Below are 17,432 nucleotides of genomic sequence, written 5' to 3' on the forward strand. Positions count from 1 at the left end.
CCCTGCCATGGCAGGGAGTGGAACAAGATGAGCTTTGAGGTCCTTCCCAACCCAAACCATTCCATGACTATGATACTACTTGGAAAGAGCTGTGTTCCCTCTGGGCCTCTGTCCTGACTAACAAAGAGTTGGGTAATTTTTTGAAATAAGTGTTTTATTACTTAAAGTAACTCTGGGAGGAAGGAAAGAGAGCTGGAAAGGGAGGGAGTGTGTGCTGTTTGTGCATGTTAGTTTAGTAACTGAGCATGGTTTGCAAGTTTAATTGTTTTGTACCTCTGTCCATGTACTTCACAAGTACTCTGAAAGAATTTTATATATGCAGTCTTACAAATGTTTACAGGGTAAATGTCATTTTTTCTAGATGTAGACAAAAATACTGTGAAAAATAGTACTCAGTCTACAAAAAGGAGCTCTACTGGTGAAGATGAAATTCCTAGGAAAAAAGCAAAGAAAAACAAGAAGCACAAAAGCAAGAAGAAGAAGAAAAAGAAGAAGAAAAGGAAGAAAGAGAAAAAGCATAAAAAGCAACCAAAGGAATCCAAGTTGAGTGCACGTCCCGGAGAACCTGCAGGCGTGCAGCCGGCCCCTCACTTGGTGCCAGAGCAGCCCAGCTCCCAACTGAATGTACAGCATGGAGTGTTTGCAGATCCAAACTTGGCTGGCCACGTGCAGCCAGAACTGTGCTCCAAACCAGCTGAGGGGCTTGATAATCAAGCTTTAGGACTTGTTTCTCATTCAGTGACTGATTCTCAGCAATCTGCAGAAAATCTTGGAAGTGGGGAGGGGACTTTGTGTGGAGCAAATCCTCCATTTAATTTAGAAAGCATCCAGTCTAATATCCCAGAAAATACTAGTATAGCTCAAACTAGAATTTGCACTAGCGAAGAACAAATTCAACAGTCCCATGAAAATATTTATCCTGTAGCTATTAATGCCAGTGTTGTTGATACTGGAAATAATACTTGGTCCAGCATCCCATCTGGAATTGTCAGTAAGTCCGAGATTCAGAAAGGTTCAGTAGAAGCACTAGGAGGTGCAGAAGTCACTCTGAAATCTCAAGGCATTGGGGAAGTAAAAGCTTCAGACGCAGCTCTGGAGCCGGAGACCATGGAGGTGCTGACTTACTCGGAAGCGTCTCATCAGTCTGTGTCGCAGAGTGCAGCACAGGGGCTGGAAACAGCTTCAGAATCCGTGTCCTTGGCAAGTGGTGTGACAACAACCCCTACACCTGCAAATTGGGCACATCCAAGTGCTGTGACTGTAGCTCACGTGTCTGTGGCTGGCCAAGAAGTGAAAATTCCAGAAACAACTGAAAAATCTCTGCACATGGGAAATGTGGGAAGTGTGGAGAAACCTTCAGAAGTGGGGGGTGTGAGCAGAGCTCTGGAGTCCTCCTTGCAACCCTCAGTTATATCTGGGGGTTTGGGCATGACACAGGGCAGCCCTCTGGATGCTTCCAGTGTTCTGAAAGCAGGTGTACCTTTGCAACATCCTGTGACAATATCTGCAGCCACCCCTGTGACCCACATGGAAATAAGTGCCAAAACACCTCCAGGACCAGGAACTGTTTCAAAAATGAAGGATACAGAACCAGCTATGGGAAGTGTGAAAGCTTTAGAAACAACCATGGAACCTGTGGGTGTTGTAGCAAAAGATGTCAGAGCAGCTCATGAAAGTCTGCAAGGCAAAAGTGTGGAAGGTACCACTGGTTCTGCAACAGCTCTGGGTACATCAGGAATGTTCCTACAACATGCAGTCTTGGCAGATACAAAGAGTGTGGACAGAACCCAGGGATCTGCAATTCCAGCAGGATTGACAGGTATGAACATAGTTGCAGAGGCAAAAGGATTAGGAGCAACTTCAGAACCTGCAGCGGTTGTACAGACCTTCATTCCCCGAACAGCTTCAGAAGTCCAGATGGCAGAGGGTTTTAGAAGTCCACAAGCAAAGGATTCAGAAGGTACTTCATTGCTGAAAGAATCAAGACCTGTGAGTGAATCACAGAGAGGTTTGGCACCTTCCCTGTCTTTGCAGAAGGAAAACACACAAGGTCCAGGAGGAGTCCTGAGACCAGCAGCTGTTTTGGAAGCAAAAACTTTTACAACAGCTTCAATGTCCTTACATGTAGAAGGTGTGAAAGCTTCAGAAGAAGCTATGCATTGTGGGACTGTTGCAAGTCCAGGACTTCCTGCCTTAGAAAGGACTCCTCAACCTGTGGTTGCATGTGAAAGCATGGAACCAGTTAGAGAGGCTGAGGCATCAGCAGGGGTGATGCCATGGCAAGCCACAGCAGAAAGAGAACCTCTCCATGCAAGCCAGACAGAGAGTTCCATTGTTGTGCAGTCTCAGATCATGACACACACAGGACCCTCACAAAGTGACGTGCTGAGGAAGAGAAAGGATTCGGAACATGTTCCAGAAGCAGAGGCAAGGAGCAGAGAAGCAATCCTGGAAACTGTGCAAACTTCAGATGCCAGTTCAAAATCTATTCAGGAGCAAATAGTAGGTCATTCAGCAGCAGTATTGGAGTCTTTGCCCAGAGTGGAAGGAAACAGTATGGCATCAGGAGTACAGACAGAATTGGCAGATATGCAAACTCAGGGATCTGCTGTAGAGCATGAAATTGCAGCAAGGACGACCAGCACACAACGAATTGAGCTCTCAGAAATGGAGAAAGCATCAGAAGCTGGAGGAGTGCCGTGGTTGCAGAGCATGAAAGAGTCTGCAACGGTAGAGGTGAAAGGTTCTGAAACAGGTGAACAGCTTGAGGTACCCATGGGTGATGCTTCAGCAGCTCTTCCAGAATACTTGCATGCTGAAAAGCAACAAGATCTTCAAGTAGATGCAAAACCTGCTGCAGAATGGAAGAGTTCAGAAGAGGCTCCAGAAATCTTGGGTGCTTCTGAAATAAAATCTTCTGAAGCAGTTCCAAAACCAGGGGATGTGAAAGGCCTGGAAACCACACTGGAACATGAAGTGGCAGCCGAGGTACAATATGTAGAAGGAGTACAGAGTCAACAGGTGGAGGATATGGTGATTGAGAAGGAAGATGCGGAGCAGACTCAAACATCTGAGCCTTTAGTAGCAGAAACAGTTTTTAGTTCTTCACATGCAGCAGAGGAAAAAGTTTCAGCAGAGGCTCCTGTAGCAGAGACACAAGATTTAGAAACAGCTCCTCAGACTGATGCAGAGCTGAAAGATGCAGAAGCAGCTGTAGCGTTGGAGGCAGAGACAAAAGATTTGGAAGCAGCTCCGGTACCCGAGACTGATGCAGGTCCAGACCTTATAGAGGAAGGCCAGTTGGAAGACACTCCAGAGGCTGAGGATGTCAAAGAAGCAACTCCTGAAGAGGACTCAGAGAAAAGAGACTCCGAAACATCTGATGTGCAACCCGATGTGGCGGCACGAATGAAGGAGACTCTCATGAGGCTTGAGAATGTTATTGAAAAAAGCAGTCATAGAACCAGTGAGAAAAAACATGATTCAAAGAAACAGAAAAGGAGCCGTTCCAAGTCTCAGTCCAGGTCTAGGAAGCGAAAGAAGAAGTCAAGATCACGTTCCACTTCCAGGCGCTTGACCTCTAAAAGAGCACGTTCTAGGAGCAGAAACTATTCAGTTTCCAGAAAAAAGCATTCCAAATCTAGGTCCCGATCTGTGGAGAAGAGGGAGAGAAGAATGTCTTCCCGGCGGTCCAGGCGCAGACATTCTAGGTCATCTGACCGTTACAGGTCTAAATCCAGATCAGCGGAAAAGAGACTGTCCAGACGGAGACGTTCCAGGTCATCTGACCACTACAGGTCTAAATCCAGGTCAGTGGAGAAGCGACTGTCCTCCCGAAGGTCCAGACGCAGACGCTCCAGATCATCTGACCGCTACAGATCCAAGTCCAGGTCAGCAGAGAAGCGACTGTCCTCCCGAAGATCTGGGCGCAGACGTTCCAGGTCTTCCGACCGCTACAGGTCTAAGTCGCGGTCAGTGGAGAAGCGGCTGTCCTCTCGAAGGTCCGGGCGCAGACGTTCCAGGTCTTCTGACCGCTACAGATCCAAGTCCAGGTCAGCAGAGAAGCGACTGTCCTCCCGAAGATCTGGGCGCAGACGTTCCAGGTCTTCTGACCGCTACAGATCCAAGTCCAGGTCAGTGGAGAAGCGGCTGTCCTCTCGAAGGTCCGGGCGGAGACGTTCCAGGTCGTCCGACCGCTACAGGTCTAAGTCACGGTCAGCAGAAAAGAGGTTGTCCTCCTGGCGATCCCGCCGCAGACATTCCAGGTCCTCTGACCGTTCAAAATCTAGATCCAGGTCTTCAGAAAAGGGAGGAGGCAAAGAATACTCCTGGAGGTTTAGACATCGGTCTGGTTCCTCTGATCGTTCAAAATCCAGGTCAAGATCTGTTGAGAAAAGAGGTCGGAAGGCATCTGTACGGAGGTCCAAGCGCTCAAAGTCCTCGGATCGCTACAAGTCTCGATCCAGGTCAGTAGAAAAAAGGGATCGAAAGCAATCATCGCGGAAGTCTAAACGTCAGCGCTCCAAGTCCTCTGACCGTTACAAGTCTCGATCCAAATCAGTGGAAAAAAAGAAGGAATCCTCACGAAAATCCAAGCGTCGACGCTCAAAATCTTCTGAACGTTACAAGTCCAGGTCTAGGTCTGTTGAAAAAAAGCGCAAGGAGTCCTCAAAAAAATCCAAACGGAAACGTTCCAAGTCCTCTGACAGTGTTAAGTCAAGGTCCAAATCTGTAGAAAAAAAAGATAAGTTATCCTCAGCACAGTCTAGTAGCAAGGATGTGGAGTCTTCTGAACTCCAGGAGTCAGCCAAAGATCTTGATAAAGATGTTCCTCAATCTTCTGAAAGTGAAGGTAAATCCTCTAATGGTCCCACATCAGTAGCTTTGTATGATGAAGGAGTAAATGGCCCAGTCCTGCCACCATCATTTGGAGGTGGATTATCCAAAACATCAGAGAGCCTTGAGGAAAGGTCCTCATCTGTTGAAAAAACAGCAGATTTGCAGCATTCTGCCACATCTGAATTTGATACCTCCAAAGCCCCAGATGACCAGGAACTGAGATCCACATCTGTGGAAAAAACACAGGATTCAGAGCTGTCTATGACATCTGAAAATGGATCAACTGAAAAAGCAGCAGCTTTGGAGTCTTCATTGCTACCTGAACTTCCATACTCCACATCCAAGTCAAGATCCTCATCTGTTGAAAAACGGGGAGAACTAGAAACTTCTTCAGTAGCAGAATTTCATGTCTCTGCATCCCGTGAAGATGAGTCCAGAACTGCACCTCTCAAAGAAGTAGAAGGCCCAGAGCTTCCTCCAGCTCTTAAAAGAGGCATGCAAATTCAGTCATCTTCTCTGCTGTCTGAAGGTGGGCTCTCCAACTTGTCTGATGGTCACGAATCACGGCATATCCCTGGTGAGCACACAGAGCTTTCACAGGTTCTGCAAGTACCTGAACGTGAGTCTTCCCAGCTGGCTGATAGCCCTGGAGCAGTGGAAGCTCAGAGGCCTTTCCTGCCACCTGAAATGATCCGTCCTGTGATCCCTGATGGCTGTGAGTCAGGCCAGATGCAGGAGCCTTCTCTGCCTTCTGACGGTGGACACTTTGTGTCTCCTGATGGACATGGATCAGGATCCGGCTTTGCTGCACCAGTAGAGGAGCATCCATTGTCTGCAGGCGAGTCCTTAAAGTCACCACACGGAAATGAACAAAGATTTTTGTCTGTTGAAAAAGTCAAGACTCCAGATATTTCCCTGACATCTGTGTGTGGTTCTGTTGAGGTGTCTGCCGACATCATTTCAGTGTCTTCTTTTGAAGTTCATGAGTCCAGATCATCTGTTGACAAGACTTTAGACGGTCCAGTGCTTCCACAGGTGCTTGAGGTTGACTGCTCCAGATCTTCGGAAATGCACGAATCGAGATACCTAACTGGAAAAATAGACGGTGCAGGATCTTTGGTGATGTCTAAAAGTGGGATTCCCATATGCCACGATGGCCACAAAGCAAAGTACAACTCCTTTGAGCCAACAGAGAGTGCAGAAGTGTCAGTGGCATCTGAGCTCCGGTGTTCCATCTTGCCTGAAGGCTATAAATTGACATCTGCTGCAGTTGAAAAAGTGGAGATCCAGAAGCCTTCTCTCTCAGTGGAAAGTGGCTTCTCTGTGTCCGCTGACGGGTGTGAATCAGTGGGCACACCTGAAAAACTACAGCCCCCAGTGACTGCTGTGACATCGGAAGGTGAGGTTCTGCTGTTGCCCGACAGTCATGAGCTGAAACCCGTCCCTGCAGAAAAAGCAGAAATGCTGAATTCATCCGAACTGAAACACCTGGCGTCCCCTGATGGCTACAAGCTGAGATCTGCCTACAGTGAAGAAATACAGGTGCAGGAGCAAAGCAGGTGTTCTGTTGCCTCCGATGATCATGAGTTGGCATCTACCACTTTTGAAAGAGCTGAGGAGCCTTCTCAAGTGTCTGAAAATGAGTATACAATAGGGCTTGATGGCCCGGAGTTGACATCAACCCCTGCTGAAAAAACAGAGCTGCGGAAGCTTTATCAGATGCCGGAAGAAAGATGTCTGGAGTCCATTGACAGCCAGGACCTGCAGTCACCCTCTGCTGAAGAGACACAGGTACAACGGCCTGCTCTGGTGTCTGAAAATGAACATGCCGTGTCCTGGGTGGGCCAGGAGTTGAGGTCCAGCTCTCCTGAGAAGGCAGAGATGCAGGAGGAGGCTGTGGTTCCAGACAGTGCTGTATCTTCTGAAGATCACAGATTGCCCTCTTTCTTGGCTGGAAAACCAGAAGTGCAGGAGCGTTCTCTGCTGCCTGAAAGTGAATATGATGAGTCTCCTGAGGGCCAGGAGGTGACGGCCAGCCCTGCTGAGAAAGAGGTGCAAGAACCTTCTCTGACACCTGGCAGTGAATGTTCCATCTTCCATCAAGGCCAAGTACTGCAGTCTGGCCCCAGTGAAAGCACAGCAGTGCAGGAGCCAGTGCTGGTCCCAGACAACCAATACGCTGCATCTCCCAAGGGGCAGGAGCTGCTCTGTGCTTACACTGAAAAAGCAGAGGTGCAGGAGTGTTCTTTGCAGTCTGAAAACGAGTATGAGTCATCCCCCAAAAGACATCATTTGAGATCCAGTCCTGCTGAAAAAGAAGAATTGGAGGAACATTCTCAGGCATCTGAAAGTGAAAGTTCAATATCCACTGATAGCCAGGAGTTGCAGCCTGCTGTTGCTGGAAAAACAGAGGGGCAGGAGTTGTCATTGTCTGAAGGTGAATGTCCCATGACTCCTGAAGTTCAGGAGCTGCAGTCCAGCCCTGCTGAAAGAGTAATAGCCAAGGAACCTTCTCTGACATCTGAACATGCTCTGTCACATGAAGAGTACGAGTCAAGATCGGTGCGTGCTGAGGAAACAGAGGGTGTGGATTCTACTTTGACAGCTGAACGTGACCATCTCTTTTTCAAGAGCCAGGAGGTGAGTTTCACCTCTCTTCAGAAAACAGATGTGCGGGACCACTCTCCAACACCTGAAAATGAACATGGAGCATCTCCTGATGAGCAGGAGTTGAGATTCGCCACCGTTGAAAAAGTAGATAGTCTGGAACCGAACGATAGAGCCTCCATGTCCCCTGATGGCAGTGACTTGAATTCCACCCCTGTTGAAAAGGTGGATCATGCAATGCCTTCTTTAATGCCTGAAGGGCGCTCAGTGTCTCCTGATAACTGCAGTGTGGGCCCTGGTGAAGAAACGGGGGATCTGGAGCCCTCTTTGAGATCTGAGCGTAGATACTCCACATCCTCCTATCAGGAAGGTCACGAGCCAAGGTCTCCTGTGGAAGAAGAGGGTCTGGAGTCCTCTGTGACTTCTGAACATAGACAATCCCTGTCCCCTGAGGGCCATGACCAGAAGTCTGTTGCAGATGAAGAAATGGATGATCTGGAGAGGCGTTCCACTTCCCCTGATGAGCACGAGTCAAGATCTAGCATTGGTGAAGAAGCAGAGGATCTGGAGCAGCCTTTGACAACAGAACGTAGGTGCTCTGAGTCCTCTGATGAGCACGAGTCAAGGTCAACCACTGGAGAAGAGGCAGAGGATGCAGAGACCTCCTTGGCAGCTGAAAGAAGAGACTCCATATCCTCTGATGACCGTGAGTCGAGGTCTGCTGCTGGGGAAGATGTGGAAGATGGGGAGCCCTCCTTGACAGCTGAACGTAGACACTCCACATCTTCTGATGACCATGAGTCGAGGTCTTCAGCTGATGAAGAAGCAGAGGATGTGGCAGCTGAACATCGCTCTGTGTCTCCTGATGGACGTGAGTCAAGGTCAACCGTTGGTGAGGAAGCAGAGGACCAGGAGCTCTCCTTGACAGCTGAGCGTAGACACTCCACGTCTTCAGATGAACAGGAGTCAAGATCTACTGCTGGTGAAGATGCAGAGGATGTGGAACCCTCCTCGGCAGCTGAACAAAGGGATTCCACCTCATCAGATGAGCAAGAGTCAAGGTCTACTGCTGGTGAAGAAGCTGAGGATGTGGAACCTCTGACAGCTGAACACAGACGTTCCGCATCCCCCGATGGGGCTGAATCGAGGTCTACCACTGCTGAAGAAGAAGGAGAGGATGCAGAGCCCTCCTTGACAGCTGAACAAAGAGAGTCCACATCATCAGATGAGCATGAGTCAGAGTCTTCCAGTGGTGAAGAGGAGGGAGAGGATGCAGAGCCTTCTTTGGCAGATGAGGAGAAGCAGGATTCCATGCCTCTTGAGCAGTCAGAGGAACAGGACTCTTCCTTTGTCCCTGAAAGCAGACGTTCTGAGTCTTCTGAGCGTGAAAAATCCAGATCCAAATCTGTTGATAAAGCATCTGACAAAGAGTCTCCACAGAGATCTCTAAGCAGACACTCAAAGTCTCCTGCTCAACAAAAGAGTCGATCCACATCTGTGGAAAAAACAGCAGACAAGGAGTCCGTGCGAAGATACAGACGGAGACGCTCCAGGTCCACGGCTCGCCAGAGGAGCCAGTCAACATCTGTAGAGAAAACAGCAGACAAGGAGTCCTCACGCAGGTCCCGGCGGAGACGCTCCAGGTCCACCGCTCGCCAGAGGAGCCAGTCCAAGTCTGTGGAGAAAGCAGCAGACAAAGAGTCATCGCGCAGGTCCAGGAGCCGGCGCTCCAGGTCCTCCCAGCGCAGGTCCAAGAGATACGACACGGACTCGCGCTCCAGACGGAATCGCTCCAGGTCAGCCACACGGAGAAGAGCATCCAGATCTCGGTCCAGCTCCTTGTCACGCTCCAGACACAGGAGGAGAAGCAGGTCGAGGTCGGCGTCACGAAGGCGGCGCTCCTTGTCCAGAGACAGGCGCAAGAGGTCGCAGCGGAACAGGTCGAGGTCTACCGACAGGAGAAGGAGGAGATCCGACTCCAGAGACCGCAGGATATCGCTCCGATTGCGGAGCAGGAGCCGGACCCCTCTTCGGCAGAGGCGCTCGCGGTCCAGGGGCAGGAGACGGAGCTCCAGCAGGTCCCCGATCCGGCTGCGGCGCTCGCGCTCCTCGGGGAGAAGGCGCTACAGCAGGTCCCCCGACCGGCGCCGCTCCAGGTCCTCGGAGTTCTCCAGCAGGTCACCCAAACGTCTCACAGACCTGGGTAAGTCACTGCTTTGCTTTCTCTGGTCCCACAGGGAGGTGGTGGTGGGTGGATTTGCGCAGTCTGGTTTTAGCTCTGGAGCATTCATAGGGGATTTCTTAGAAGTCATTCTGTAACTTCCAGGAGGAAGTTTTATGTTGGAGGGGAATCAATGCTGAGCATTTGAATGGAAGCCTCTTTAGAGTCAGTTTTACCTTGGCTCTAGAGCTTTTGTATAAAAGTAGTGTGTTGCAGTCTCAAGGAGCATTCTGAATAACAGTAAAGGCCAAGTGCTTAAAGTACTTGTGTGTAAGAAAATTTTGAATTTGACTCCTGAGAACAGAGGTCATTCAGGTGCCAGTTGGAGAGTCCCAAGCTCTGTTGTCAGCTGTTCCCAGAACTGTCTTGCCTCTTTCCCATGGTAAGAACTTAAAGGAAAGAGAGACTTGTTTCTGAAAATATTCCAGACCCAGCAGGTCAGAAAATAAAATAAAATTTTAAGAGCTGCATCTTTTTTTTGGGGCTTGGAGGAAGAGAGGCTGTGTTGTTTCTCGGGTGATGAGTTAATAAGGGGAAAGAAGGATTGACCTGGGAGATCAGCTCTTGTAGTGTGTGAGGACACCTGTGGTGGACTTGAGGTTCTGAACTTCCCAGTCCTGCCTCAGAGTTGCCATGGAAGCCTTCCAGCTAGGGAGTTATTTGCAAACTGGCAGAAGGCTTAATTTAATTTCTTTTGCTATTTCTGTCTTAGGGCTGTCCTTTTTCTCCTTATTAAAGCAAAATGCTGTTCTGTTAACAGTTGGCATCTAACTGTATTTTAAGCAAGAGCATGTTTTACTTACTCAGAGCTTGTTTTTCTGTTTGGTGGTTGTAAGTAGCTTTTGGGCTACATCTGGGGAGATGAGGCTTCCTCCAGAGGTTTGAGAGCTTTCCAGAGGTAGATAATGAGGAAACTGGAGTTTATGCTGTGTAGGGAAGGACTCAGTATTGCTAAAACAGGAAGGAATCAGTGAAGTAAGAGACATCAGAACTTGGGAGGTTGGAGGATGTTGTAGTTGGGCTGCTGGGTTACATTTGCAGTTTCACTTGCCTTCTGCACAGGCCTGGCTTAAAGTCTAGAGCAGCTCAGTCCAATTGCAGGTATTTTCACAGAACATAAAAAATGCACAGTGCAGGTAAAATCTTATTTAGTTTGCCAGAAACATTTCTTTATTTTTGAAATAAGAACCTACAAAAATAATGACTTCTCTGTGAAAAAAACCAAATCTTTTTAGACAAGGCCCAGCTGCTTGAGATCGCCAAGGCCAACGCAGCCGCCATGTGTGCGAAGTCCGGCGTGCCCCTGCCCCCGAGCCTGATGCCTCTGCTGTCCCAGAAGAAGGATGACAAAGCCAACCAGAAGTCCTCGAGGGACACCCTGAAGGAGCTCACTGAGGTGAGGGGGAACAGCAGCATCCAGCCTGGAAAAGGCCACTCTGGGGTTGGTGGCCTGTGGGAGGTTGTCACTGTGTGCTGCTGTCACCTTGGAGCTGCCTGGTGTTCAGAATCCCCAAATCCCTGGGGCTGGTAAAGCCCTGCCAGCCCATGCAGTGCCAGCTGTGCCCCATGGCCACCTTGTCCCCAGCCCAGAGCACTCAGTGCCACCTCCAAGCCTTCCTTGGACACCTCCTGAGCTCCCTGGGCAGCCCCTGCCAAGGCCCGAGCACCCTTTTGAGCCCTTACTCTCCCCACAGGTTCTTTTAAGTCATCAAAACTGGTATTTTAAAATTCTGTGGAAATGCATGAAATCAAATTATTTTGCTTTTTTCTTATTTTTGGTTTTGATTCTGTTCTAATTTTGTACAAATTGGTGGTTGTCCCTGCAGTCCTGTCAGTGAGATCCAAAGCTTTCACTGCTGATTTTTTGTTTTGGTATGGCTTGAGTTGGAAGGAACTTCAAAGCTCAGCCTGTCCCACCCCCTGCCATGGGGAGGAGCACCCTCCTCTATCCCAGGGTTACTCCAGGCCCCATCCAGCCTAGCCTTGGACTTCCCTCAGCATGGAGAAAATCTGGAGTAGAAAAGTGCCTTAATTTTTTTTTTTTTTTTAATTGCATCATGAGCGTGACAGTTCTGAACTTGTGTTCATAGAAGCAGTCTGAGAGGAAGCAATGTCCAGGTGCTGAGAGATAATCTGCAGTTGTGCCTGGGCTGGGGGAGCAGAAATAATGAGCAAGAGCTGAGTTGGTGCAGGTGCCCTGTGCTGACATCCTGGGTGGTTTTTCACATCCCCTGACCAAGATCCAGCATAGCTTGTGCTGATCTGGCCCCAAATCTGCACCTCCCTTCCCTTTCCAACTTTGGAGATCTGTTCAGTGATGTTTCTGTTCTTTTGACTCAGAACTGTCCACAGAGCAGTGCAGGTGGTAGGAAATCAGTAAAGACATTTTAACCATAAAATTCTGGCCCCTTGAGAAAGTCTTTTTGTCTTTGGTCCTTTTCTTCCCCTCTTTTTCTTTTCCCCCCTTGGAGGCTCCTCCCAGTTTGTGGTATCCCCATAACACCTCTGTGTTTTAGTTCTGTTGCACATCAGGGGGGTGTCTTGCATAGCTGGCCAACACCACAGCATTCCAGAAGAATAAAAGAAATCTTTTATAAATATATGTATAGGATAAAAGAAAGCTCAGAAAATCAGAGCTCTCTTGGAGCCATCACTTCTGGCAGGGTCCCTGCTCTGCCAGAGAGCTGAGTCAGTAACCAAGGAGTGCCTGGCAAAGCCATGGTTGTGTTGGATAATTTGTGTAGAATATCCAGAGTACATCTATTGGTGCTGTTGCTAAAAAGATTTTCCTTTCCTGGTTTAGTAAAGAAAAACACTTTTTTGATAGAAATGTGCTTTGTGAGTTTGGGTTGAAAGTTCAGTTTACTCAGAGCTGACATTTCCCTCTTGTTTGTTTTTCAGAAATGCAAGAAGATTGCTCAGAGCACTGATGATGTGATAGTGAACAAGCCTCATGTTTCTGATGAAGAGGAGGAAGAACGTCCTTTCTATAACCATCCTTTTAAGCTGAGTGAACCCAAACCTATTTTCTTCAATTTAAGTGTGAGTGCTACTTATATTTTCAAAGCTTTAAATCCTGGGGTGCTGGATAATTTGTGCAGAACATCCAAAGTACATCTATTGGTGCTGTTGCTAAAAAGATTTTCCTTTCCTGGTTTAGTAAAGAAAACTTATCAAACTTTTTTGATAGAAATGTGCTTTGTGAGTTTGGGTTGAAAGTTCCTTTTACTCACAGCTGACATTTCCCTCTGGTTTGTTTTTCAGAAATGCAAGAAGATTGCTCAGAGCACTGATGATGTGATAGTGAACAAGCCTCATGTTTCTGATGAAGAGGAGGAAGAACGTCCTTTCTATAACCATCCTTTTAAGCTGAGTGAACCCAAACCTATTTTCTTCAATTTAAGTGTGAGTGCTACTTATATTTTCAAAGCTTTAAATCCTGGTTCTTTTTAAATAATGCAAGTAATTCCATAGAAATTTACCATGGGTTGATAATCTTGGTGAAACTGGGAGTATTTTTTAATCAGTTTAAAGGAAAACTCCCAATTCCATCAAGATTAATTTGGTAATTCAGTTTTACCAATTGGTAATTGGTAAAATTGTGAGCATTTCTTCAAATGCATCTGGAAATCAGATGCTTTGAAGCATGGATTAGAATTTGTTTAAATTTTGTTGGGGTTTGGGGTTTCTTGGGGTGGTGGGTGGGCTTTTTTTCAGTTTTATTTGGGGTGGGGGGTTGAAAGTCTGTTCTGATTTTGCAGGATATAAAGCACTAAAAAAGCTTTAATATGCTCAGCAAAAACAGAAATAACATTCCTGGTTTTGTGTATAAATAGGTAGAGCTTGTACACAAAATAAGCAGTAGTGCACATTTAGGTAAGGTGTAGGGTATAAATAGATTTAGATTTTATATGAGATTGTTGGAAAAGGCTACAAGGAAGCTCAGGAAACCTTGGAATTCTTCCAGGCTCCCAGGAGAAATGAATGCTCTGCAGTGGTTATGGGATGCTCTGCCCCTTGTTCTTGATTTTGACCCTTTCAGTTTTGTTCTTTGTCCCTCCTAAAACCATTCCCATCCATATTTTAGGAGTTTATCCAGTATTACCCAGTGCTGCCAGCTGTGTTTGCCTCTTGGAAGGGAACCTGGCAGGGATTTCTGCAGGTTTTTAATACATTAACAACACCAAGCAAAACAAGGCCATAGGCATCATCTGCTCAGGCTGCTGCTGAAAATAGGCCAGAATAGAAACCCAAATGCACAGAGCTGTTTTCTCTCCACTCATGGGCAGCTTTTGATCACAGGCAATGTTTTGCTGCCCAGGATTTTCACCTTGGAGCTTTCCATATAAAATACCTGTGTTGCAGGTGGAGGTTGTTGTCTGTGTGAATGGGGTCAGCTGGGAGAGAAGGGTTGGGGATTTTGGGTTGCTGAAGTTGTTTTTAGGGGTTTTTCATCTTCTGTGATAGCACAATTTGTGGGTCACTTGTGTGTTTTTAGGGCTGTGCCAAAATGATTAATTATAAAGGCTTATTACTCTCAGAGTAAGTATAAACCAAATCCCAGGTGTTTGCAGCAAAATCATGTCACGACTATTGCATGTTTCCAAGCCTGAACTTTTTCTCATTTTGTTTCTTCCAGACTCCCAGCATAAAACCAGCACCACCACCCCAACCAAAAAACCAGGTCAGCCTGTCCAAGGAATTCCCTGTTTCCTCTGGGTCTCAGCATAGGAAGAAGGAGGCAGACAGTGTGTATGGAGAGTGGGTTCCCGTGGACAAAAACGGCAAAGACGACGGCAAGGACGATGTTTTCCCCAAGCCAGCCATTGAGGTAAGGAAGGCAAGGAGAGCATATCATATAAGAAAACCAAAACCATCACCTGGGCAGTCTGGTACCAAATTGCAGTCTGGGAAAAAAAAAAAGGCACTTAAAAAGGTGGTGTCTAACACTGCACTAAGCTGAGGAGCTGAGCTCTGCACATGGGCATGCTCACCTGGGCAGTGGTGGAAGCAGCCTGCACCCATCCTGCTTCTGCCAGCTGGTGGCTTCTTGGTCTCAACAGAATTTAAAGTTAAAATGTAGCTGGAAGATGAAAAAACTTCTTCATTCAGTTTCCTGCAGAGGTTAATTAATAATACCTTGAGATTTGCACAATAATGTATGTAGCGCTAATTAAAATTATCCCAGTCTTAGAACAAGAACATCACACTGGAATGTAATCCATTAAAGATTGTAAGTCACTTCCTCTGGATGTATTCATTTTTTTGGCTTTCCAGTCACATTTCTACAGTAGCTGTTTTGCACGTGGCCTTCCAAGGGAGAATCTAATTGTATGGGTAATAAACTAAGAAAACCAAAGCAAGTGTTTTTCCCCTTGAAACTTCTTCTAAAGAACATTTTTGGGGGCTGTTGTAATTAAGTAAATTAAATATTTAAGAGAGATGTTAATATTTTTAAGTGTGTGTTGCCTCAGTGCCCCTGCAACCTTGTTCTCACATCTTCCAAAGCCAAACCCCAAAGCCTCCCCATCAATTTCTGACAAAGCCATCTCAGCACTTGGTGCATTTTGTTTCTCAAGACCTTTCTGATACTGGTCAGTTCACTCCCTGAGGCACAGAAGGAATTTTCTTCTGGCTCTTCTACAGCACCAAAAGCACAGAGGATATAACTTAGCCAGCATTTTCATGGAATCCCTCAGAATTTGATGGCTGGGCACCCAGTTCCTCAGCACAGGTGGGAGCTGCACTTTGGGCTCTCCTGCTCCAGTAAAACCCTGAATGTTTGTGCAGAATGTCATTCCCAGTTTCATTGCAGTAAATATATTTAACATCACTTCCTTTCCTTTCTGTTGTGTGTACCTTTATAAATGCCTGTAACTATGTTGTCTGTTTTTATATTTTGTAAATAAATATTTTTATTTGCCTTTACCTTAACTTGGTTTGTGTTAAGGGTGATTTCAGGGGCGTTAGCTCCCAGCAGGCTGTTCCATCCATCCCCTGGGGTTTGGGAAGTGCAGGTGCAGAATTGCTGTGGGTTCCTCCAGGGAGCCTGACAGGTAACACAGTGCTTCTCTGCTTAATTCTTTAATGCTCAGGAGGACTCTGTGGTGGAAATGGCTCCCTTGGAGCAACATGAGGCAGGTCAGCTCCCTTGCTGGGGGAGCAGAGAGCTGGGAGTGCTTAGAACTTAAGAAGTTTCCCCTAGAATTGACCTCCATTTGTTGTTGCTGATTTTGCAATAAAGTGACAGTTCTGGTGCAAGTCTTGACATGAAACCCCACACAATTGCTTTTGTTGCTGTGTTTTAATTCACATATTAGTTATGGGTTTAGTCTGAAATGACCCTGCTAATACATTGCAGCTTGTTTTAATAAAACCTGATGCCTTACAGTGGTTGTGTGTGGCAGTAGGAGATGGAGGGGAAGGTCTGGAGTGATCTGAGGGCTCGTCATGTCTGTAGCAGGCAGAGAGCTTTGAGGAAGGAGTGGAAGTGTAGAGTGCCAGGGCTGGGTTAGCCCATGTGACTCGTGCTGAGACCTAAGGATAAAAGCAATAAAAGCATTCAGGGACCTCCAGAGTGTGTAAAACACCTGCTTTGTGTTTGCTTCAGTATTTGTGATTTGTGGGGGCAAGTCAGAGAAAGGGGATCAGCCAGGGTGACTCGTGCTGAGACCTAAGGATGCAATAAAAGCATTCAGGGACCTCCAGAGTGTGTAAAACACCTGCTTTGTGTTTGCTTCAGTATTTGTGATTTGTGGGGGCAAGTCAGAGAAAGGGGATCAGCCAGGAGAGCTCTGGAGAGAGCAGCACCCCATTTCCACCTGTTTTCCTTGACTCAGGAATAACAACAACTTCTTACACCTCAAGCAGAGATGGTTTTTTTCCCAAGATCCAAAGCTGCCATCGAGTGTATTGACATAACAGAGAGCCCTGATGGTCTCCAGAATGGAGAAGTGTTTGGGAATTAACCCAGCAGGGAGTGTTGCTAGGCCCCAGTCCGGTAAAGCACTAACACACCTCTTTAGCATGGCAGTGGTCCCCTGTGCTTTCATGGACTGCTTCCATGCCTTTGTGTATTGCTGGATTGAAACTTTTGGTGAGTAGAAGAACTTTTATTTATCTCCTGGACCAGTTTCGTAAACAGAACATTAAATAATTATTTTAGGTATGTGAGAGAAACTTGAAAACTCAGCCAGTGTGCATTTGAAACAGGCATTTTTACAACCATGCTGTTGTGTGAGGGGGTTGTTACATAATATTTTAATTCTTCTTGTGTCTTTTTTGGATTCTGAGTGACAAGAAATAAGCAGTGAACTCAGTCCATAGACACCTGGGACTTGTAGCATTTTAGTTCTGTTTTGGTCAGTGCCAGATAGTCCAGCAATGATCTTCCCAATAGAAACACCTTTGTCCTAAACACCAGCAAAAAAACCTCCATCTTAAAATCAGATTTAATGGAGCACAAAAGCAATTCCTGTGTTTGATGCCATTGTAGATGTTCATATCTGTCTCTTCCTTTCAATATTTACTGAATTCTTGACCAGGTTCCTGGGGCAGGGTTTGTGGTTTAACAGTGTTTGTTTTGTTCAGATGAGTCAATTTTAAAGGAGTTTCAGTTTCTGAAACTGAACTGGTGTTCAGAATCCCCAAATCCCTGGGGCTGGCACAGCCCTGCCAGCCCAGGCAGTGCCAGCTGTGCCCCATGGCCACCTTGTCCCCAGCCCAGAGCACTCAGTGCCACCTCCAGGGACACCTGCAGGGATGG

The 17,432-nt window shown here is 47.0% G+C and overlaps 1 protein-coding gene across 2 annotated transcripts in view; it reads left to right on the plus strand.

Annotated features, from left to right (window-relative positions):
- The window catches only part of LOC120504002 (protein SON-like), a 37,710-nt gene that overhangs the window by 5,925 nt on the left and 14,353 nt on the right, over positions 1-17,432 (plus strand). For both annotated transcript variants that reach the window (XR_005627898.1, XM_039713087.1), the window contains exons 3-6: positions 362-9,649; positions 10,903-11,063; positions 12,569-12,709; positions 14,307-14,498. Coding sequence is in view for 1 of the 2 variants with exons in the window: in XM_039713087.1 (XP_039569021.1) it covers positions 362-9,649; positions 10,903-11,063; positions 12,569-12,709; positions 14,307-14,498 (9,782 nt within the window). In the remaining variant the exon portion in view is untranslated. The remainder of the gene's footprint in view (positions 1-361; positions 9,650-10,902; positions 11,064-12,568; positions 12,710-14,306; positions 14,499-17,432) is intronic.

Source organism: Passer montanus, unplaced genomic scaffold (assembly GCF_014805655.1).
Source record: "Passer montanus isolate IOZ18808 unplaced genomic scaffold, ASM1480565v1 scaffold278, whole genome shotgun sequence".
Classification (NCBI taxonomy): domain Eukaryota; kingdom Metazoa; phylum Chordata; class Aves; order Passeriformes; family Passeridae; genus Passer; species Passer montanus.